The sequence below is a fragment of the Plectropomus leopardus genome, chromosome 1 (genome assembly GCF_008729295.1).
Source record: "Plectropomus leopardus isolate mb chromosome 1, YSFRI_Pleo_2.0, whole genome shotgun sequence".
Lineage (NCBI taxonomy): Eukaryota > Metazoa > Chordata > Actinopteri > Perciformes > Serranidae > Plectropomus > Plectropomus leopardus.
In genome coordinates this window covers 36,848,944-36,873,532 of record NC_056463.1, presented here as the reverse complement: position 1 = coordinate 36,873,532, position 24,589 = coordinate 36,848,944, and the positions used below count along the sequence as shown (strand labels likewise).

General features: G+C 41.0%; 1 protein-coding gene and 1 long non-coding RNA gene across 3 annotated transcripts in view; one reads left to right on the top strand and one right to left on the bottom strand.

Moving 5' to 3' along the window:
* tshz3b (teashirt zinc finger homeobox 3b) overlaps window positions 1-1,490 on the bottom strand; it is a 47,546-nt gene extending 46,056 nt beyond the window's left edge. Inside the window, exons 1-2 of one of the 2 annotated variants that reach the window (XM_042484550.1) lie at window positions 1,136-1,490; window positions 240-717 (exon numbers count right to left, since the gene is read on the bottom strand). In XM_042484550.1, coding sequence (XP_042340484.1) covers window positions 240-279 — 40 coding nt within the window. In that variant the 5' untranslated portion in view covers window positions 280-717; window positions 1,136-1,490. Of the gene's footprint in view, window positions 1-239; window positions 823-1,135 lie in introns of those variants that run through there. The other variant, XM_042484542.1, reaches the window with a different exon arrangement.
* Window positions 1,491-5,553: 4,063 nt separating this feature from the next.
* Window positions 5,554-22,989, top strand: LOC121947317. The gene is made up of 3 exons (XR_006106071.1): window positions 5,554-5,666; window positions 22,064-22,140; window positions 22,840-22,989. It is a non-coding gene; the product is annotated as an uncharacterized LOC121947317 (long non-coding RNA).
* Window positions 22,990-24,589: the final 1,600 nt, after the last annotated feature.

Below are 24,589 nucleotides of genomic sequence, written 5' to 3'. Positions count from 1 at the left end.
TGTGTTGAGAGCTGTGAAAAGTAGAATCCAGAGTGCTGTCTGTCTTGCCCTTTCCTTGTTAGTTTGCCAACAAAATATGTTTTTTTGCGGGGAGAGAGACAATATTAATGAAAAGTAAGTGAATGAGGAAGGTGGGGAGGAGAAGGGAGGGGGGAAATAGAGAGAGAGTGTGAGTGAGAGAGAAGGAGAGAGAGAGAGAGAGGGAGGCAAATTGCATTCAAACCAAAGCCAGTCCGTACCTGCGGCGCGCCGAGGCGCTTGCTGCTTCCTCCGCGGCATGTCGGCGTCGGGGGCCCGGCAGGGAGTTCTTCTCTGGCCCCGGTGATTCGAGGCTGCCTGGGGGATCCGCGGAGCTTTGATACACAGTTTCCCCCCCCGGGTGCGCTCTCAGGGCTCCCACATAGATCGGGGTGGGTGTGTGTCAAAGGAGAGGAGGGTGTGCAGTTTTCGAAAATCAGATGAGATAGAGCCAGCAAATGCGAAGATAATAATAAAAAAAATAAGAGATATGAGGGGTAAAAAAAAAAAAAAAAAAAAAAAAAAATCAGCGTGACTCCTCCGGTTGGCTGTCGGTCGCTCTCTCTTGCCCGCTTGGATGGACGCGGTGGGAACACAGAGGGGGGCTTCGCGGTAGAAAAACAGAGTCCGGAGGTTGTTAAAAAATAGCGCCTCGTGCCTCCGAGTGATCCTCCTCACTTGGCGACTGCAACAGGCAAGCTTGAAGGGGATAAAAACCAAACGATCGCGTCAGTCAAAAGTCCGAAAACAAGCGGACAGCACATCAAGAGCTGACACAACTGAAGCTCTGCGCCTTCTCTACGGTTCAACCTCTCAGCCGCTGATAGGCGTCACGTAGCTCCCTGTCTCTCTCTCTCTCTCTCTCTCTCTCTCTCTGTCTCTCTCTGCCTCTCCTGTCTCTTACCCCTCTCACTCTCTTTCTGTCACTCACTGCCTCATTCTGTCCCCGTTTATTCCGAATCAGAAGGTTGGAAATGCGCGTAATGTCATTCACGCTGCAGATGGATCTAAAGACACCTGGTAGCCTAACAAAACATACAGTATCATTCACAAGCACACACATACACACACAAACTCACGGGCTGACAGCGTGATCTGAACGGAAATGCATACTTACTTTACAGGCTGATCCTCCGCCGCCGCGCTATCCATGAGGTTTTCCGCTTTTTCCCCCCTCCTCCGGCAATCACGCGTAATTCAAAGCCAAAAGGTGGACCAGCTCAAACGTGCCTGAAAGCATCTCATAAAAATCCATTCGGCTCTGGCAAGTCCTGTTGGTGGTGATGAGAAAAAAGCAGCTTTTTTCAGTTTTGTTATTCTCAGGACCGACAGCGTAGGAGGAAAGAGGAGGAGGAAGAGGAGGAGGAGGAGGTGACGACCGGGACTGGTCACCCACACGCTGCCCTGCCTGGCGCGGCGGCTATACGATATTTTGTCCGAGAGCGCTTTGAAAAATCCGCTGAGGGCAAGTCACAAAGTCAGTATGTATGCGTGTGTGCGCGCGTGCGCGTGAGTGTAAGTGCGCGCGTGTGTCTGCTCCTGAATCGATGAGATACGTGCTTGATTGGGTCTCCCTTGTTGTAATAATGTACATGAGGAGGAGGAGGAGGAGGAGGAGGCGGAGGGGACGGGCTCAGGCTGCTCCCATGCATGCAGGCTGGCTGGCTGGAGCGCACGGATCAGCCGAGCTCGAGCGCCTTCTGCCAAAACACTTTATTGGTCGCTGATGGTACTTTTCTCCCGTTTTTTCTTTGCGTGGCCTGATAGGAGCTATTTAAATCAGCCACGCAGCGAATCAGACGTGTCTCCCAACACTGCGCTCCTTCCTGCGCCTCAAGTGACCGGAGAGGCGCAAAAACCCCTCACCAAGCGCTGTCCCTTTGATTTGAATGGGATAAAGTAGTTTTTTGTCTTCACAGGTAAGATCAAAATCCTCAGTTGTGGGTTATTCTTATTCTTCTGGTGATGTCGTTGCTTCTTCTTCTTTTTTTAGTGTTTCACCTCACGGTGAGGAATAAAAGTTTTGGGGATTGAGTTGAAGTGGATAAAAAAAAAATATCCTCCTTTATTTTTCAGGCAATCCTCCGCGTGGATGGCTTCACGGCGGTGAAAACAAAGGATTATTGAAGAGGGGATTGAAGAACAAGGGAGAGAGCAATGAGGGTGAGTTGCCAAGGGCTGTCTGTCTCTCACCTCCTGTCTTCCTCTGCGCCAGATGTGGTGCTGCTGCGCCTCGTCTCTCGCGCTCATCAATAGCCGGAGAAACAGCTTTCTTCGTCGGAACCGCCGAGGGAATCAGATCTCTTTTCTCCTCGGGTAAACCGGGGAGTCCGTCCGCTCCTTCTCCGTTCACCGGGGTAGCTGGAAGGATTGGTGATTGGTGACTCTCCGCCGATCGAGGATGTTTTCGCCCTAATCTCGCCGCGACTATGTGCGCCGCTCCACCACTGCATGCCGTTAGATCCGCCCAAGCATCTGTCCGTCTTTCCATTGGCGCATCCATCAGTGTCACACACACACACACACACACACACACACACACACACACACACACACACACACACACACACAGCTGCCGTGCGCTCCAGTTTCACCCTGTTGTGTATCAATTATTTGTCCACCTGGCCTGTTATCAGTGACAGTGGTTGAATATTTGCGATACCACAACCCCCCCCCCCCCCACCCCACAGCGTACACTCAAACATAACAGTCATTCACACGCGCAAACACACACAACGCGCCCGCGCTCGCGGCCGATGGAGAGCTCTCCTCTCCGTCTGATTGACACAGCCCACTTTCTTAAAAGCCCGTCAGCGAGCGTGCTGCGTTTTTGTTTGACATTTTCTTTCCCAAATAGAAGTCCGAGTGTTATTTTTTTTTTTCTTCTCGCGGCGCCAGCATTTTATTCTTCTCCCTAAATATCTACAACAGAAAAAACGTGTGTCAGGTTACTCAGTGTTGAGACAGAGAAATATTTTTGCTTCCTCTGTATTAAACATTTCTAAATATTTCTGCCAGATGCAGCGGGGTTTTCCGTGCTTTGCGCTTTAATGAAAAACTTCAATTTGCTCACGATATAATTATGTATGAGAGAAAAAAAAGCAAATAAAGGATGTTTACTTAATAACCGAGGTGTTTACCTGCTAAGGTGCCAGGGCAAAAGCGAATTTTGTCTTTTGTTCAGCAGCAAAATGCAACGATGTTTTTAAAAAACCTGAAAAAAAATTAAAAAAAACCTTTACAACTTATATGCATCAAGTTAAAGTAACAGTTGAGCTAAAATATGTATCATTTAATATGTCAAAAAAGCTATGATCCGTCAAACTTATCCCAAACTCGTTTGGATTTTTCATTACTCTCATGAAATAAAATTTCCTCAGGCCTAACATGTTTTGCTCTTTTCACATTGTGCTGCAGATTTGGGGAGATATTTGGTTATTTCTGCTGTGTTTTGACAATTTAACTCTAGTGTCATTTGATCATCCTCGCCTGAATGTGCACATTGTGAACGGGGCTGCAGACATTCAGACACCTTGTAGGACTGAGTCTGAGAGAGAGAGAGAGAGAGAGAGAAGAGAAAAGAGAGAGGGGGGGGGGGGGGGGGTGCGCGTTGATTTACATAGCTGCCAAACACTTGAATACAAAACTCAAATTTAATATCACAAGTTAATTCTTTATCCTCTTAAACGTCGTATTATCCTACAATTTATACAATTTAAACTGTTAGATGGAATCTGATTTGCGCTCTGGACCGAGAGATTTACACCAGTGTGGTGGAGAACTGGGTTCAGGTAGGAAAAAAAAAAAAAAGAAGAAGAAAACTCAACAGTTCCTGTGTGCCGGATGTGTTTGTGGGGACTTCATTCAACTTTCGCTCTGCTGGCAAATTCCGGCTGTTAAATATCACACGGTGGCATCTGCGGAGTTTTAGGACTTTTAATCCTTTCAGCCATCGATGTGTGAAATGAAATCACGAAGTCAGAGTGCTGGTGAGACTCGTGTACAAGTGTAACTCGTGGAAACAATAGTATGGATATTAAATTGAAGGTAACGTGAGGTCAGAATTAAGGGACGTTTGTGGGGAGTCATAGTTAAATAGGTTTATTATCTGACAACATCTTTTTCTTTCTTTTCTTTTTCTTTCTTTTCGTCCTTGTTTTTGCGAGTTCGTCATCTCTTAGCGAGTACATTTTTCTTGGACTTTATTCAATAATTATTGTTCTTACGAAAGACTGATAATATTCGTTATAACCTCTAATTATTTTATCAATTTTGTAGGAAAGATCATGAAGTCAGTGGCGTACAGCGTGTGCGCGCGCGCGTGAGTGTGTGTGTGTGTGTGTGTGTGAGAGAGAGAGAGAGAGAGAGAGAGAGAGAGAGAATCACGGTTCATCCATATTATTCACAAGATTAAAATGTTTACATAAAACTTTCCAGAACACCTAACTATTTTGAAAAAATGGATTTAAAAAGCTGCACGGCGCGTAAGCTCTAATCAAACACAAAACGTTTCCCATCAAAAGTTATTTATTCTTTCATAGCAGGTACAGCTAAAAATTGTTGATGTTACCAGAACCCATCGATGTAGAGGAACTGTCTGGAATCGAAGTTTGCTGTTGAAGAGACTTGCGGTGTCATTCTGGGTCAGATTAGGCACTTTACTGTGTATCTGGGAACCTCATTGAATCAACCTCTCATGCGTACATAATTGTTTAAACTTCTTTTGTGAAAGAGAACAGAACTTTGCGTCTGTGGCGCAAAGATGGTTTTACGCATGACGCAGAGGTGCGTTTCTTGATTTTCTTTTCGTTTGTCAATTGCTAAGCAAAGTTTATTTTTTTGATTAATTACTTGAGTAAATTAGTGTCCCTCTCGAGCCACACAAGAAAACTACTGCAATACAAAATATTTTCACATTTCAGATAGTTATTTATTGCCAGTGGGCCTGTAGTATAAATATAACTCTGTGTTTGTGCCTGGTGCGTCCTTATGTTCTCACTGATGTTAAAACGAATTTAATTGAACTCTCTCCCCTTTCTTTGCTCACATCTGTGACTTTCAACTTTCACTGATGAGATGAACAGATTTACTTTTCCCTCCTAAAAACAATATGCATCATACAGCGAAATAAATCTCCGCTGACATATTAAAGACTTTGCTGGAATTATAGGACGCGGACTCTATAGAGGCAGAGAGCATAGAAATACCCGCGTAGATGATTCATATTTGAGTGTTTAAGCCAAAGACTCTGTTCAAGAACGTGAGTGAAATTATTACAAAACTGATTACGTTAATCATAAGCAATTATATTGTTGATTCCAGCAGCGCGCACACACATAGTCTTAAAGGCTTTACACAGGAGCCATTCGATGTGTGTGTGTGTGTGTGTGTGTTAGTGTGAGAAACCTCTGTTTTACGCAAAAGGTCAGTAATTCATGTCGATGTTCCCTCAGTATCCCGTGTGTGTGTGTGTGTGTGTGTGTGTGTGTGTGTGTGTGTGTGTGTGTGTTGTAAAAGGAGTCTGTAGAGAGGGAATCGGGACCTCGCCTCTGCCTTCTGCCGCTGGTGCCTTTACGCACAACTCGGAGCTCCAAACCCCTCTCCACGGACGCACGGCATGGCGGTTTTGGCACTCACGCTGCGCTTTGGTGAGTCCAAATTCGATCCTGTCATTTTGTTATTTTATTTTGCAAATAACAGCTAAGATAAAGTCAAAATTAATTGAAGTCATGCATACATCTCATCTAAGTGCAGATATAAACGCGCGCAGACGCACAGATATAAGATGTTTTCTGGTGACCTGCAACAAATAAATTATCACAGGGATGAGAAAAAATATGTTTTTAGGGTCTCATTCACACACCTCTTTTCACAGACAGCACCAGTTAATGCGACTCTTAAAGTTCCAATGCCATATTCTATTAGCTGCAGGGACTTTGTCACAGTCCAGATTAGGCTTTGGTGAATATCCGCCCCCTCCTCACAACGCAAATAGATGCATTCGGTTCAGTAGAAACAGGGGGAGGTTTAGAGCACAACTACTGTGATTTATCTCTGAGCCCCACCACTCTACCATCCGCGATTTACTCCTTTTTTTCTCTCTCTCTTCCTTTTTCTGCTTCTTCTACGATGATCATGTTGGCGTGGAGAGGCGGCATGGCGCACCGGCTTCACGGCACAATGGTTTCTAGTAGACTGGATAAAGAGCCAGGGGGAGGGACAGTCCGCAGAGCAGCTGGAAAAAAAAAAAACACGCAGGAAATATAGAAGAAATAGTATACCCTAAAACCTAAACTATAGCACAGCCCCTGAATCATTTTATCTGTCCTTAACAACAACAAAGTGGAACAAAACTGATGAATATTATTGCTGATAAAGGAGCTCCCCAAACATTGCCAAAACAAGTTCTTATCACTATGAATTCTGTTAGGACTTTATTTATTTTTAGAAAACGGGTTTCCTTAAGCATAAAGAAAATTATATATATACCAGTTCAAATAAATTCCTGTACTGACAAGATTGTTAATGGGAAAAAATAATTCTCTTTATTAATGTGGACAGGCTGAAATGAGAAGTCCACAAGCATCCTTTTAACTCCTACTTTAGTTTTATAAAAAAAATTCTCTCCCTCCAAAATATCTGCTTTTTGTCACCGTTTTTGATTTTCTCCCTTTCAGCCTAAGGCCGTGCCTGTGGCTGTTGGCCAAACCCTTCTGCCTTTCCCACTTCAATTTGACACCGAGTGTTTTATTATGTAGTGTTAAGGCTTTGTCGATATCTGAGTGACCTCCAAAACTCTCCAGTTTTGGTGGTGGTGTTCACTAAAAAAAGACCCTATTTTGCATGGAGGGAGAAAGAAAGGAAAGGAGGCCAGGGTGAGACTCTCCTCAAATAACCTTAAAAGTTCCAAAGTCCAAGCAAAAACAAGACAACACATCGACATGAGAAGCTGAAACAAAAAGATTGAGTGGATGCTCTCATTCTCTCTCTCTCTCTCTGTTTCTCTCCCTCTCCCCAGTGCCCCCCCCGCACCTAGTTGGGTGTGCTGCGGAGCTAGCAGGGTTGAGAGGGCAAGTGCTGACCAGCCCTCTTTCTTTCTCTGTCTGCTGTTACTAGGTCACCACACACACATACACGTACACACACACACACACATGCACACATACCTCTCCTTGCGGTCAGTGTTGCCACCAGGGAGAGGGGTAATTTAAGCCCTCCTTGATGTAGCCTATTCATCACTGTCCTGTGCTCCGCGCTTCAAAATTAAAGTCTGATCTACAAAGTTAGAGTGAAATGAGATAAAAAATTGGCAGAGGTCACTGAGGGCCAGGCCAGTCAAAACACAAAGCTGTGGCTCAGCTGGGCTGATGTGAGGTGCTTTAATTATTTGTCTCAATATTCCGTGGTTGTGATTTTAGTTTTTTTGGAGGAAATGGTCAAATTAATAGATGGACTTGTTGGGGAGTCTGGTGGATCAGCGCCAAGAGGTCTGTAGGGAGGGCCAATGAGGGCAATCCTAACTGATGTTTCATTAAGATGGACTGAATTAGTAGCCATAGATTTATGTCCATTGTAACTATTGCCAATAAGATAAAATTGTAATAAGGCAGTTAATGTGATATTACAAACAGGGGCGTCGTAGTTTGGTTTTGTTTGCTAATGGCAAAATTATTAGTGCCATAACTACATTTAAACTGGCATTGTGTAAAAAAAAATATTTGAAGCTGTCTGAGGCCCATATCACCCTGTATAGGTGATTAAATGATTTGGTCTACCCCTGCACAAGGATTCATCTCTAAACACAGACTGCTTGTGCTGCTGGAGCAACAACAATTTTGGAGCCCAAAATTTGATGCCACACCCCTTGTTATAAACTGGCACATCTACTATGATTCTGGGTAAAACATGGTAAAAAAGGAATGATTTGACAAATAAGAAAAGACACATGTTGGTCCATGACTGGTCTCAACTAAAGCAATCAAAGCACCCAGCAATGCTTGCATTTTTGTCTTAACTTAATTAAAACCCTGCAAACAGTACTGCAAAATGACATGCAAAACGGAAGAAAGTAGGAAAGTTGCACCCCCCCCCCCCAAGTAATCGGTTGAAAGACTGAACTTTGTACAACAGTAGAAGTTTCTTGAGGCCCCTGTCACCCTTTAAAGGTGCAAAATGGTTTAGTCTGCCCCCTGCACAAAATGCAGCTAGAGCCAAGTGAATGACTGCATATGCATTGACACATTTTATCCCAAGGGAGGGAAATTAGGGTCCCAGTACAGAAATGAATGAAAGAAAGGAAAGTGAGTTTATAAAATGAAAAAAAAAAAAAGGTTGAGAGGCATGTATCAAGAGAGGAAGGGGTGGGTAGGTGGGGGCCCAACAGAGAATGGTTATGCATTGGGCCCAAAATTTTGTGCTACGCCCCTGATTTTAAACTGCCACTTCTGCTAATTTTCTGGTTAAAATGCGATAAAATCAGAAATTAATCAACAAACAAGAAAAGACACATGTTGGTCCATGACTGGTCTCAACAACAGTCATAATAATGAAATCAAAGCACCCCGCAATGCTTGCGTTATTGTCATAATTTAATTAAAATCCTGCAAACAAGATTGCAAAAGAAAATATGAAAATGTTGGGAATTATTGAAATGGTAGAAACCCTTCCTTTTGACACAAAATGCACATTTGATGAAGCTCACAATGTGCTGAAATGAGGATGAAGCTTTGTTATTACACCAAGTAATACCAAATGTTTTGTGTTTTGTGGGCTATGCATGCATTATTTGGGTTTCTGGAAGAAAGATGCTGTATAAAAAGTACTCTGAACTGCAATAGCGGACATGAAGCATATGGAAATCTATTTACTTTCTGCATATTTTAGAACCACCCAGAAAAAAAATGTAATTTTCAGAGCCTTTGAAAATATGCCATCATTTCAAAATTTTGTTTCTAAGCAATTATCATAAAATTAGCAAAGTTAATATGTTACATATCTTTTCTAAGCTCCTTTTTTGTTTTGTTTTATCTTTCTTCATTCACATTGTCAGATCATGAGGGGGCGAGCGAGGGAGAAATTAGACTGCAATCAGACACGTTTTTGCTGATATCCTCTAGCTTCTACAACTATCTTGCTAATGAGGCCAAAAGTTGTCTCATAGTGCGATTTGATTGGATGGATTGATATACGTCCCTGAATGCAGTGAAAAATGCATTTTAAACAGGGCAGAGACAAGATAACAGGAACTGATTTTTAATAACTCAAAAAAATAGTGTTTTGGCATATACTAAACATATGCCAAGATATAGCAAAAAAAAAAAAAAACGCAGGAGAAGAACTTGAATTTTTTATTCCACTGAATCGTAAGTGAGAAGCCCAAACAGTGTGTTTTTGGTTATACAATAGTCATAAACTGTAAAGTAAATTCACAGGCTCGGGTATTTTTAGAAGTAGGTATTTCTTCGGAAATGTTTGTGTCTCATGTCTGATGCAAGTCTGATGAGTTACACTGTTTATCAGCATACAGTGTGACGGCGCGCTGCTGAGTGAGTCACTGCTTCCTCCTCGCTGTGTACATGTGTGTGTTTTACGTGCATGTGTGCGCGGAAACCACGCTGACAGCTGCAGCTCATTACAGGCACTATTACTGATGGGGACTGCTGGGGGAAATTCCTTCTTCCACAGAGCAAACCACCCTGTTTACCACACACACACACACACACACACACACACACACACACACACACACACACACACACACACACACACACACACACACAGGTCTCGCTTATTCATAAACCAGAGCTGCAACATCTGTAACTGAAAAAACAGCAACAAAAAAAAAATAAAGATAAAAAACATATAGAAACATTTACTAAACATTTAGTTCTCAGTGAAAAATGTAGAAAAAGGAAGCTAATTTCTATAAAAGCAGGTGACACACACTCCATCCTACCAGTTGCTGGGAATGAAAGACATCCTTCACCTGTGCATGAAGTACTGTATACTCCTTTACATGTAGTACACAAACACAGTTGTGTAGGTGTGTGTTCACTTAAACACACACAGACAAACACACACACACACACACACACACAAACCAGCCACAGGGTGAGCAAACTTAAGAGGAGATGAGATCACTGGAGCACTCTAAGCCTTTCTAAATTGGCAAACAGCAGCGTCACACACACACACACACACACACACACGGAGCCACAGAGTATACAGTGTCCAGTGACGTTAATGAGAGGGCTGAAAGCCAGACACACATGTGCTAGAGTCATTAGGGAAGACTTCATAGCTACACTTCAGGCCACTACACTCCATTACTGTACTTCATTGGTTACACTGCTTGAAAATAGTGGTTTCTCAAAGTCAGGTTCAGGGACCACCAGGGCTCCTTGGAGAGCCTTGGGGCTTTCCTCATTACATAAAAAAAGGCCAGTTACCTGTTTTTCTTTATCTAACTTATTTGAAGCTCTATGTCACAAGAACACAAGGATCGCTATTTTTTCTAAGATTTGCACGACTCTTACGAGAAGCACTCAAGAATCCCGACATAGCACTGTATCATATCTAACAGTTGTTTTTCCTGTTATTTGCTGTGCAGTAGCAGCAGTTAGGATAATATTAGTTACACTTGCAGTAGTATATGGAGGTGAGCTCTTTTCTTTGTGTCTATTCGGCTTTTAAATGTGTGCTAAACTGCGGACGATCTAAAAATGCAGCATCATGAAAGAACGGAAAGGGAGGATGCAAACAAAGAGATGCCGCAAAGAAAGATATTCGTACTGTGGAAGTGAGAAGTAGAAAAAAAAGCTTGCAAAAGTGTGTTGTAACATCAAAGTGTCAAATTTAAGTTTTACTGTACTATCAATAAAATGAAAATCACTTTTTCAAACATTACAGAGGATTAAATAGTAGTCTGCTTCAAGACTGAAGGTTAAAGCTGGAATTATTCTTTTATTTTACAAATCTCAGGAAAAATACCCAAATCAACAATGTGTCAGCTCTGATTACTTTTCGATCCATTCTACTAACCTTTGCACCCTCTCTATGGCACAGAGGAATGGCCTAAATTTGGGCTTTATACATTAGAGGATCAGTTAATTGTTTTCATGGTAATAATATTTAAAAGAATTGTTATATTTTAAGGAAAGAAAACAGCAGTGAAATAGAGTAAGCCAAATACACCCAGATGTTTCTAAGTTGGATAAGAACCAATGTTATTAAAACAAAAACATATATCACAAAACCAGTCTTAGTTGATAAACCAAGTTCATACATGTGAGCTGCAGTGATGAATGTGGTTCTGTCAGAATTACAAGCAAGCTTGAGGGCACCCACACCCAAAAAACTTTAACAGGTGCTGGTAAATCAAATTAAGTAATCAATCAATCAATCAATCAATATAATCAGACAGGAGATCTTCACACTGTATTAAAAGCTCCCTGTGATTTTGAATTCTGCAATGTTTTGAACAGAGACCTTCATCAGGCATTTTCAAATCATCATCACAAAGCAGAACAAGAAATGTTAAAACATTTCTCTAGTGATGGTGATCGACTTGATTGAGAGTTAATCCATTCTGAGGTCGAAACAGTCAGATTGGGCCAGTCAAAGCAAAGCTGACTGGCACTGTCTGACTCTTCCACATGGGGGGAAAGAACATGTCTCCACGAGAAGAAAGAAAGAAAGAATCAAACAAAAAAAAACATGCAATACTATATGAGGATTATTCTGAAAACAACACACCAAAAGTAACATTGAATATATATAACATTATCTTAAAAAAACAAACAAACCTGAGAGATGAATGCGTTTTTTGTCTTTACATCGCTTGTTCTGCTTTGTGATGATGATTTAAAAATGCCAGACGAAGCTCTCTGTTAGATTGAAACATTGCATAATGAAAAATGGCCTGGCTGGAAGTTTTCACTTTAACAAAAAACAAAAAAACCCAAAGCAAAACAGGATACAGTTTTTGATTATTTGATGGCAAGTCATATATAAAATCTATATTAGTTTGAGTTTCTTCATTGGCTTTTACAAGCTTCGGCATAGTGGTAAATGGGTGTATCGTCGGCATAGACAAATATTTGTAATTCCAATTGCAAGACTTGGTTATAGAAAAAAATAATCTATCTACAAAGATTTATTATAAGTATATTCTGCCATAACCTAGTAATGCCAAACTCTGTCTCTGTGTTGTCATGACCAGAGAGATAGAGAGATGGTCCACTCCACGCTGTGATCTATCTGTTGCATTAATCAGCCTCTTAAATTGGAACAGGCTGCTTTTATTAATTATGTTCAACGTGAGGATGCTGAAGCTTCTCCCAGCCATCCCTCCCTCCTCGTTTAGACACACACATCACTTTGAGGAAGAAAGAGGACAGTAGAGAGAAGCAGAAAGCTTCATTACAAGCAAATGAAAAGTGCAAATGGGACAATGCAAAAGGAAATGCATCAAAGGAAGGGAAATTATTAGACATCTGTGTCTTTAAAAACATATCAAAAATAAGTGAAAAAAGTACATGTGGTGCAACTCCTGCCTGCAGATATTACATTGACACTGTAGCAGTATTTCATATCTAAATTCCCTTGTGATAAAGGTAGTGGTTTTTTTTTTTAATTCCTAACCTATAAATTTCAGTTTATGCATTGCTAAGATTCTTTTGCGCATTCATTTTATTATTTAGGACATTTTAAGCAGTTAAAAAAGTTTAGAATTTTTATAAACATTTTTCCCAACAGTCTGACACTATCTGGAAGTCGTACTGGCCAGTCGGGCTCGTGTTTGTATCCAAATGTGCACACACCTGGAACAAATACTGTGTAAGAGCTTGTTTTGTAAAAGTGGCGGAATGCTGTGTTTTTCTCTTAAATCAGCAGCTACATGTCAAAGTTCAATAAAACACAGAACAAAGTATATGGGCGATTAGCACCATGCACCACAGACAGTGTGTGCCCTGGGGCATGCTTCAGGGCTGCCACCCAACATAACCTGGGCCGTTCACAGTTTAGCGACAAATCAGTTACAGACCCATTTTTTAATATACAGTGACTGAGTGAAACTTTATCATCTTACAGCCAGTTACACTGAAAAACACCAGTCCAGATGTGGTTCATATCTCACATGTGTATCAGAGATGGTGCAGATCAAGCAGATTGTGTTTTCCTTGCTAAGACATGCGAGTGGTCAACTTGTGCATTAGAGGTATGTGCAGGGTGAGCAGATGATACAAAAAATGTTGGCACACACTCCTGACCTGTGTGCACAGGACACGTACACAACATGAAGGCAGGAAGAGCTCAGTCAAAGCTACGCAGCCAGTGTTTTAACTCTTATTATTCAGACGAACAAATAGCTTTCTCTCAGCTTTTGGGGGATTTGATGATGTGTCTGGTCATTACAGTTATTCGGGGGATCAGATTTCCATATTTCATATATTGGAGAAGGCATGACCCTTGTCCACCAAGGCAATTACAGGCTTGCTGATACCAGTTTTTTAATACTGGGTGCTTTATAAAGTACACCCACTGATGTGAGGTTAAATCTGGGGATCAGACTAATTGCAGTTTGCAGTCACTAGGCCACTAAAAATAGCAAAATAACAGTAATAACAGTAATGGCAAAGATTCATCATATAATGAATCTGTATTAAAAAGCCAGAGGGATATATTAAGTCCTTCAAAAAGGTTAGCTGTAATAATCTCACGCATATTTGTGTCATTGTATTTTTACATATTAAACCATATTTTACAAAAGATCCTTTGAAAACACAAAGATACATCTTTTGGCTCATACCAATGCCTCTTTGAGATAAAAAGAGCTTTTAAAAAGGCACAACTGTGCAAATGGATCTTTTTTTGAGTCATTCAAAGATGTCATTGTAAGATTGTTCAGCACTATATTTTTTGAAACATTTAAAGAGCTTCCAAAGGGAACATCCATTCTGAGATGATGACCGAATGCTTTAAAATTATAATACATATTCATATTGACAAAGGAAACAGGCTAAAAGGACAGCTTATCCCCAAAATTAAAGTTACATATTTTTCTTCTTACCTTTAATGCTATTTATTAATGTAGATTTAGTGTAGTTTTTTTTTAACAAGAGGCATTGGCAGACGTGTTTGTAACGACAAAAGCAGTTATTTTAATGAGAGTTCAGGACATTGCCAGCTTTGTCTATAGCGTCAAAAGCAATCATTTTTTAACAAGAGTTTGGGACATTACAGGCGTGGTTTTGCTACAAAAGCTGATATATTTTAACAACAAGCCAAAACATTTCCATCTCTATTAATATACACAGTAGTGGGTTTTTTTAAAAAAGATTTTGTGTCATTTCCAGCTGCGTTTGTAGCAAGAAAAACAGTAGAGTTCAGGACATTTCCAGCATGTTTGTAGCAACAGAAGTGGGTATTTTTTTTTTTACGAGAGTTTGGGACATTTCCAGCTGTGTTTTTAGCAAAAAAGGAAGGAGAGTTTGGACATTTTCAGAATTATTGTCACAACAAAAATGGATATTTTTAAACGACAGGTTGAGACATTTTCAGCCAAGTTTGTAGTGATAAAAGCGGGGAATTTTTAATTTGAGGTTTTGGAAATGTACAGCCATGTTTTAACCAAAAAAATGTGTATTTTAAGCCAGAACATGATTTCCTAACCCCAGCCAGGTTATATTTGTGCAAAAACCTAACCACACAGTAACCACAGTGTTGTCACAAGATGAAATTGAAAATGACAATGTAGAAAAGTAAGGTTTCAACATATCCACCATGTATAAAATGTATATACGTAACAAATGCATGGTTTGCTGAAAAATACAATACCAACATTTATTCTGCTTATTGGGTTGCTTCCAAATACTTGTATATATATTTGTCATAGTCTGTGTCCTGATTTCTTCAGACTTTTGGGGAGACTGGTCTGGTGCATACAATTCTATTAATTTGCCTTTATTAGTAAGTTTGTCTTTGTTTTCACTTGGTCAGATTACTATTGAGAATACTGTGGGTTTTTGTTTGTTTGTTTGTTTGTTTGTTTGTTTTTTGGTTTGGGGGTTTCAGTTTATTGTGTTTTCTCCTCCTGTGTTCCCGTGCTGCCTGTCCCTCAATGACCCAGCTGCACACCTGCTCTGCATCCACCTCGTTAGTCCTTCCTGCTCCTCAGTTACTTCCAGCCAATCAGCTCTCTGCCTGTTCCTCTGCCTCATCACCCTATTCCCCTCACTTAAGCTTCTCTGCCCTTTTTCTCCACCTGAACTTCATCCCTACGTCAGTCCCGTTTGTATATAAGTCCTAGCCTTCAGTTCAGTATTTGTTAGTTCCTTGATTTGGTTGTGTGGTGTTCAGTTGCTGTTCCTTTGAACTGAAGCGTGACCTTTTCAAGTTTTTCCTGCTTTTAGGTCCACCTGCTCCGTATTACATAAGAATGAGTAACCATACGAATGAGTGCTTTTGGCGCACTTCCCAATGCCAAAAGGCACCTTTCATGCCTGCATGATATGCCCCTGGATGGCATCGACTGAGATTGTGGCCAGATAAAACAGGTTGAATTTGCAAGAAACACCTCAAAACAGTGTCAGGTTGAAGTACTCCCGGCAACAATGTAATATAAGCAGCATGAGGGCACCAGAAGTGATTTTTTTCTACACCTTTTAATGTGCCTTCCTCCCTAATCCTAACTATGTGGCATCATATGCATTATTTGACGTTCCGATGTTGGTTGCCATGTGCTTGGGTTGTTTAAACCATGTGCTGTGTCATCCCGCCAAGTGACTTTGTTGACATCACAGTATTATGTATTTATTAATTTTATTTAAAAGGGACCATGTACAGTTAAAAAAAATAAATGTTATCATTTGATGCCCTGTACCAGATTATAGTTTAGAGCTAATCCGCATTTGCAGTCCCTTGGCAGGTCAGAACAAAAACACAACACAATGACATGATTATACAAAGTTGTACAAGAGGAGGAGAAAATAAAAGACACCCACAAGACCTATAATACACACAATAGCACATGATATAAGTGACGCAAAGAAGAAGACACAAGACAGGCAATACAACATAAAACTACACAAAAAGCACATTACTTCCAAAACACAATGTGGCTGCATTCTGAGATCTCGGGAATATTCCGTTGAATACAATATCATTGGAAACAATGTCAGACGCAATACAAGTAAAATTCAAGTTTTAATAATCCAAGGTTGTCCTTTATTATCCAACCCGCCTGAACCTCTGGTGTTGCCAAATTTGAGGCCAGAACCCAACCCAAGACCTGAGGCCATATTTTATCTTTATTGCATCAAATAGTTACAGTTGGACAGCTGGATCAAGAAGTACATCGCAATGTCTGCAACGTCACAATACAACGATAAAAGAAAAATTCTTTTTGAGAGGTTTTGATTGATACAGCATCGCCTCATACTAGCCCCTTTGAGTGTGGCACCATTAACAGCTTCACTGTGATCCAGTATATTACGATATTGCTGGCTATACAGCACTAGGTTACAGAAACACTTAGGAGTCAAACGCTGTATATTTCAGGATGTATAGCGAGTGTGTGGGAGCCACTCCACACTGAGAGCTTCAGTGGATACAAATCACGGGCCGATACTCTTGTCACGTCAGCCCGTGCTGAGCCCAAAGCCACTTCAGCTGCACCCGGTGTTTATCTTACTGTGACATTCTCCCTGCTGTTACGCCAAAGTCTCCCCTCCTCCATCCACTCCTACCCTGCTTAAGATACCTGCTAAATGGTAAGAGAGACGGATGAATTTTATGGTCGTAGAGAGACGCTGAGAGAAACAGAAAGAGAGTAAATGTTCAGACATTTGTCCACTGTGACAGTGCTGATGCTGTCTCACTTATGAGAGGCCCTGATGTGACACAAGGGAAGTATGATTCTGCATACATTTGTAAAACAGTTTCAGTGAAAGAAAAGCTGAGTGTGAATGTACGTTACATACTAATGTGGGCAGGGGTTAGCAGCAAAATACATTTAAGCCTAAAAAAACCCCCCAAAAGAATCTATGTTGGTCTAAGTGTACACTATATCCAGAATATTTTCATTGTTAATTCCCTGGGAGTCAAACTGCTCTTTCCTTTGACATCACATTTTTGAAGTCGAATGGATTCTAATCAGTTCATTTTTGAGTTCACTTAAATGCTTCCACCAAATTAAAGGAAATTCCCTCAAGGCAATCTTCAGATATTGCGTTCACAACAATGAGACAAATGCACTGTGACCTTGATCTTGGACCTCCAAAATCAGATCAGCTCATCCTTGAGTCCAGTCAAAACATTTTCTTCATTCTTTTTTTAAATTTGAAAAAATTCCCTCAATGTGTTCTTGTGATATTGCGTTCACAAGACTGAGACAAACAAGGTCCCAGTGACCTTGACCTTTGACCGATGACCACCAAAATCTAAACACTTCATCCTTTCATCCAAGTGAATGTCTGTTCCAAATTTGAAAAAAAAAAGTGTCTCAAGGTGTTTTTGAGAGTATGTATTCACAAGATTGAGACAGAGATGGTCATAGTGACCTTGACCTTTATCTATGACAGTCAAATAGTAATAATAATAATAATAATAATAATAATTGGTTCATCCTTGTGTCCAAGTGGAGGTTTTTGCATTACCTTATGGCATTCTTGAGATATTACATTCAAGACAATACATGGATGGACAACGGACATATGGATAACCCCAAAGTATAATTGATCCGGCCTTGTTTATCCCCGCAATGGTGGCATAAAAAACTGTACAAAAATTGGAGAAACAACAAAAACAGATGCTTCCACTGCTACACTGAATAGTCTGATGACTAGGAAAAATATTTCAACCATATGCTATGGCTTTTGCAGTCACCTATGGCAGATTTTTGACCGAACAGTAAAACAGTGCTTTCTACTATCAACATCAAAAATGAAGCAATATCTTTGAAGAATGCTGTTTATCCCTCCAGTCGAGTTCTAGAGACTTTGAAAATCTATGACAAGCAGTGCTGAAGCTGTTCTGGAGGCTCACGATGGCCCAATACCTCACGAAGACACCTCGTGTTGGAATTCCCATAAATTTCTTACCCATCACCCCAAAATTAAATTAGATGCATATTTATCTTTTTAATAGGAAATAGGGTTTTGTAGTAGTTACAGTATGTAATAAAATTCATCTTATCCTGCACAGAAATGTCTGTCATTTAAAATAAGCTTTAGTCATCCCTGCACTTAAATTGTGTGGAGGTCGAAGTGTGTGCATGCCCCCCCTCCTAACATAAACTCTCCCTGACCTCAGGTTGAACCAACATCCATATGCTTCTGCACGCCTCTGCACAAACAGTAGATAGGACACTGTGTTAAATGGGGGTACCCTAGGGTGCTGTGGCCACAACGTCTCCTTTACAAATTGGTGGTCAGGTGCCCCAGGGCCCTGCAAAGATGCTAGCTGACTTGACGTCCGTGTCTGCTCCACGCTTGCTCTACGCCTATCTGAATTAGCGCTTCTCTGCCGGACAATCTGCCCCACCTCGGGGAAGTCCAAAGGGGAGGTCAATATACTCAAATGATTTTCCCCCTCTGCAGAGCGCAAAGACTCCTAGCTTTAGGATATTTAGTGACACAGATGATTGTTTATTGGCGACATTTTCTTGATGTGTCCGCCGCACCTCAAAGGCTGAGATGTGGATTTGGTGCAAGCGATGACTGATGGTCAGGGAAATAGGAAGCAGCGTCCTCGACAGTAAACAGATGCTGACCAGCAGATCACCATGAACAGGCCTCCGAGGTTTTGGATTTTCACTGTATGTTCTGTGAAGGGTCTGAGAGCAAGTGTGTGTGTGTAGACCAAAGGAGTTTGTGAAGGCTTTCCCTCTGAAGTGTCAGCCTCCCAGGGAGAGGATCAAGTGCTAAGCAGGGGACTCAGGAGCTCAGTGCCTGGCGTGCTTGTGTGTGTGTGTGTGTGTGTGTGTGTGTGTGTGTGTGTGTGCGCGTCCCAGAGCCCACACTTGTGGTTTTAGGAATTGAGGAAGTGATATATCCTTTTATCTGTTACCGTGGATGACCACAAGCCTGACTGCCTTGCATGGCTAAATCCAGACACACTCGAAGGATGGATCAGTTTTATGTGTGTGTGTGTGTGTGTGTGTGTGTGTGTGTGTGTGCGTGCGTGCGTGTGTGTGTCTGTTTGGGTGTACAAAGGTGCATCATAGAGCAGGGCCTTTCTCCTGAGGGGGAAGCATGCAGTTGAAAGGTCAAACACACATGTGGGGGGTCAGTGAGCAGCCTGGCAAGCGGAACGAAAGCGTCATACACACAGAAACACAAGGGTAAGTTATTGTGTGTGTGTGTATGTGTGTGTGCAAGTGCACGTGTGTGTGTGTGTGTGTATAAGTCAAATGAGGCGAGCCTGAAAATATTTAAAACATTAAAATGTAGAATCATACGGTTTGCATAGACCATCTTGACTGTAAGCAGATTGTGCTTTAAAGTAAAATAATGGAATAAAAGAATGGGAACAGGAGTGATGACGGTGATCCATGACAGGGTCATGGTCGCAAGGAATCCAATTCACTCAAACGTTTAAGGATTAAAGGCCTTTAATGAATCTAGGTTTGCACAATGGTTCTTAGCCTATTTTACTTGTGACCCCATACTACGAAGCAAGGTCTACTTGGTCTACTTGCAAACCTTCATGATGTCTTTTTAGTTTTATCGAATAGTAATTTTACTTTAATAGAATGTTTAATTTGAAAAGTTTTTTTTTTTTTTTTTTGAGGCCTAAAAAGTTAAAGTAATACGTGTGATTTCAAAAAAAGTCTGAAAAATAGTGCAGGAAGTTTTTTTGTTTTCTCATTTCCCTTTTTTTTTCCAGTAATCATGACTTCACATTGGTCCTGACCCTTAGGTTGGGAATAGGTTGGGAAAAAAATAATGAGTGTCGGCGGAGGATTGGCGGAACTAAACCAAAGGCCAACTTTGGGTTTGAAAGTTTTACAGTAGAGGTACAGGTCCATGTGACACAATCTATTATTCTTTTTTCCTGAAAAAAAAAAAAAATGCCAAAGTTGAGTCTTATGAATTCACATGTCTCTGTCTCATTTAAAAGAAAAAAAAGATACATTTTCAAATTACACAAGCTGCACTGCACCTACAAATTTATGTCCTTCATCTGGTGTCGAGCAGGACAATTTGAAGGATTTTCCAAATACTCAAGTCAATTACTGGATATAAATCCTGGGACTGTACGCCACACATTATACTGAATTATAACAATATGGACAGTTCAGACAATGAGCCGTCCTGCTACAGCTGCCAAATATGATACTTCTGTGAACTGGATGGCCCCAAATCCAAAGAGCTCCAGAGGACAGGGTTCTTTGTGAAGGAGTTAAGCAAGGTAATGATATTGCTTAAAATCACACAACATATTCCATATTCCAATATTTGTTCCAGAAACTCTAGATGTGTTGCAGTTCTCATGGGGCAGAACTTACCATTTCTCCCTGAAGATTTAAGTGATAAAAACATTCAATTTATGTTTGGCAGGGGCTTTCTTGATGAAGTCATTTTATTGAATTGTTACTGTCCTAATCACAACGACCCCAAATTCTCTATCTTACATTAATGGTGATTTTTTTAATCATTTTAACCATTTTTAATTAAATATATTGAAATGTTTATAAAATAAAAATGTTTATTTGGCAAGAACAATACCAGACTATCAAAACTGTTGGCCAACCAGCAGTTCATTGAATATGTAAATCCCCACTTGGATGAATCAGTGTATCCTTTAGCCCTTTGATACCTCAGCAAATTACCTCGACTTTTTTTTGGTCAAATTTATGGGCAGAAGTCAACAAGCAAATTAACAAGAAGTAGTCAAAAAGTTGCAAAAAGAAAGACACTGGTGAACAGTGAAAATGAATGAAAATTACCTAAAAATAAGCAAAACAAACAAACAATCAAATGACCTCAAGAAAGTGCAATTATTTGTATCCTGTAATATGATTTTATATATATAACTAAAATAAAATTAATATATATTTGTGAAATTCATAATAGTGCAGCACAAAATGTTATTCCAGGTATTAAAGCCTAAATTAGAGGGATCATCATAGAAATGTCTTCCTCCCCTAAAACTAAAGACAGATTTCAACATGTTGAACAAGAAAGCTGCAGAAGCTTCATAGTTTGTCGGATGACACCAGCTATACTTTGCCATGTTGATAACTTGAAATTGAAATACAACAACATAAAGACACACTATTGAATTGAATAAACAACAAAGCTGAGGTTTGCGGAACAAGGTGAAATGGCAGGTGCATTCCTGGCATGGCAAATAAAATATAGATAAAAAAAAGAAACTCTATTTTGCAGAATTCTTGCTATTAATATAAAAAGAAAAGTGAAGAACTTTTTTTTTCTGTTTTGATTCATTGCACCAATTATGTACTGGCTCTGATAAGTGGTCTTGTAAGTGCAATAAGTCGAGTCTTATGTATAACAGACTTAAGCACGTGACATGCATACCATGATATTTTACACTAGTAATACTTTTCATGTTAATAGGTACTTTATTACTAACTGTGACCAGGTGGACATTTTATTATAACTGTGAAAATTCTCTCTCTTTTCTCTATGTATGAAAACTCAGTAAGCTCACCCCGTCAAACTATGCTGTAGCGACAAAAGCATGACTTTCATTTATACTTGGGACGAGCCGATCCTCTGTGCAGAAATAATAATGATGTACAGTCGGTGTGATTCTACCACTCCTAACGTATCGTACCACAGCGTACGGTGCTGTAGCGGCAGGCGGTGCATGTCTGCGGGGGAAGCTGAGCTACCTGACAACGCAGGCAGAAATGTGTTAAAAGCCAAACCATGTTTGTCGTTATGTTTTCACAGCTACGATCTAAACTACAACATGAGTCGGTGTTATGGCGAGGACAATAGGGCGTCTCAGATTGGTGCTACGTGGTCAAAATCTCATCTCTCGCTCTCTCTGCTTCCTGTGCTTTGTTTTGCAGGTTGGCGTGGATATTGCGAGATCTTTTGTTATAACCCAGTGCATTTTGACCACAACCGGAACCAACAATACACCTGGGTAAGAGCGAACGTTATGCGCACACACACACACACACACACAAAACACACACAAAACACACACTGGCGTGCAAAGAAACATACATCTGTTAAATAGAGAAAACACATCACTCTTTGCTAAGTAGAAGTTTCACTCATCTGTCCTCCCTTGTTCTTTCATCTGTCCATGCCATCCCTTACTATTCCACTTTCACATCAGCCATCAGGTAGTCACACACACACCCACACACTCACACAACCACACACACACACACACACGCCTACGCATCAGCCATCACTTTCTCTGACAGAAACATAAATGTACATCTTCGCATTCACGCACAGACCGACTCCTTTACATCACACGTCACCTGAGATTCACACATACTCACTCACTCACACACACACACACACACACACAATATATCACACATCAGTTATATCTTTTAGGCTGAAGGAGTGGTGTGTGGGGGGGGGGGGGGGGGGGGGGGGGGTTGTTGGCAGCGTGAGGGGTTGACAGGTCAGAAGAGGAAGTACACAGGAAGTACATTAGTTATCACTCCCATGTCTTCTCCACCTTTTCACTTCTTATCACCACCCGATGTCTCAGACCCCAGCCGAGCTGCTTCTCCTCATCCCACCCTTTTTTCCTTTTCTCTTTCTGTCTCTCTCTCTTTCTCACACACACGCCTCTAAAAATGACTTCCGTGCTCCATTTTAGTGTCGGGCCCTGGGATCTGGATGACACTTGGCAAGCTGTAGAAGCCGCAAGACAACTGGATGAAATATTTAAATGAAAGACGGCAGGGGTAGAAGAGGTGAAGGGGGGGGGGGGGGTGAGAGAGAGAAAAGAATATAGGACAGAGGACGAGGGAAGGAGAGAGTGACGATATTGAGATGGTGAGCAGAATGTGAAGGATTTCTTTTCTTGGCAAAGAGAGGGCCGTGCGACAAGAAGTGCAGATGAATTGGCTTTCACCTACCGAAGTAGCCTGAAGAGAAATATACCAATATAGTGTGAGATCACATCGCTTTGTCTTGAAATCATCAGCAAGTCTCAGTACGTGTCACAGTACTTCCAGCATGGTGCCAGCTCAGCTGCTCATGAATCTAAAACGTAATCAAATAAAATAGAACTTTGTTACAGTGATTTTGCTACCTTAGAATTACAGGGCTCAGACTTTTTCTGTTATACGCACGGCTCTGTAAAGATCTCGACACAGTGGCATCAAGGAACTGGTGATGACACTGTGTCAAGACACCTCACACCACCTGTGTCTTGACCAAAGAGTTGCACCTAAATGAACCCCAAAGATGACAACAGATGGCAAACCAGCACACATGTTCTGCATTAGAAATAACTCTCCATATCTGCAGGTAGAGGTGGTCTGTAATTGTCATTTAAAATTGGAAACCGAAGACCCACCAGACGAATTAAGACTCTAGTTAGCTAGTTAGCACATTTAAAACATACCGTACACTAGTGCACAATAATACTAACAATTAAGAACCTTTTCTGGTAAGAGCTCAATGGCTTAAAGAAAAGCTTCACTAATAGAAGAAGTTTTAATCTCACTCCTCAGACTCATTCATTTGTTTTCTTGCCTTACCTCAATTACTCTTCTCATTCACTGAGCTGAACTGCAGATAAGAATGGTTTCTCTCAACGATGGGATCCGCCACCAGTTCATTGTGCTGAATGGGACAAGAGGCTGCCTAGTGTTGTGATGTTCCAGTCTGTTCGCAGTTGTCAAATATTTCCGTTCTGTGTGCGTTTTGGCGCACATGAGTGACACCAAAAGCCATCTGGAACGCGGCCGAACGGCATTAGCTGAGAATGCACCTGGACAGAACCGATGGTGTTATTATACACCGTTAGACAGCCAGGCGCGTCCATATGCAACGACCACAGGCGGCGTCACTTGAAGCCACAAATCAGTTACTCACATGTTTCTTTTCTTACTTTCATGAATGAATGCCTCCACAGTTTGAAAGAAGAAAAGGTATTATCTTCAAAGTCATTCTGCTGCAAAGCCAACCAGTGCTCAGGTAATAAAGTCCCACCTCTTCCTGCCTTTGCCCTGTTACCTAACTGAGATTAACTAGAAGCTAAAACATAAAATTGAGCACATTCAAGAGTTTTGCCAGTTTTACAAGATCTCCTGTTTTTTTATTAATAACTCAGCGTATCCACACTTGTTTATATATGCAGGGATCTGAGATGAATATAAGTTTAAAACTTCAGTGAATTGATGCTCACTCTACAGAGCTCCTAACAGAGTTGGTGTCTGATTATAGCTCATCTACAGCTGCAGACATAAAATGATAACAGTGGAGACATTCAGAGCTCAGACACCGACAGTGATGACCTGAGTTTGTCCATGTAAAAATAGTACATGCAAATTGAGCAAAAAAAGATGGACACCAAAAAAGAGGAACAGAAGACAAGTGGGACACTGAGGAACACAAAA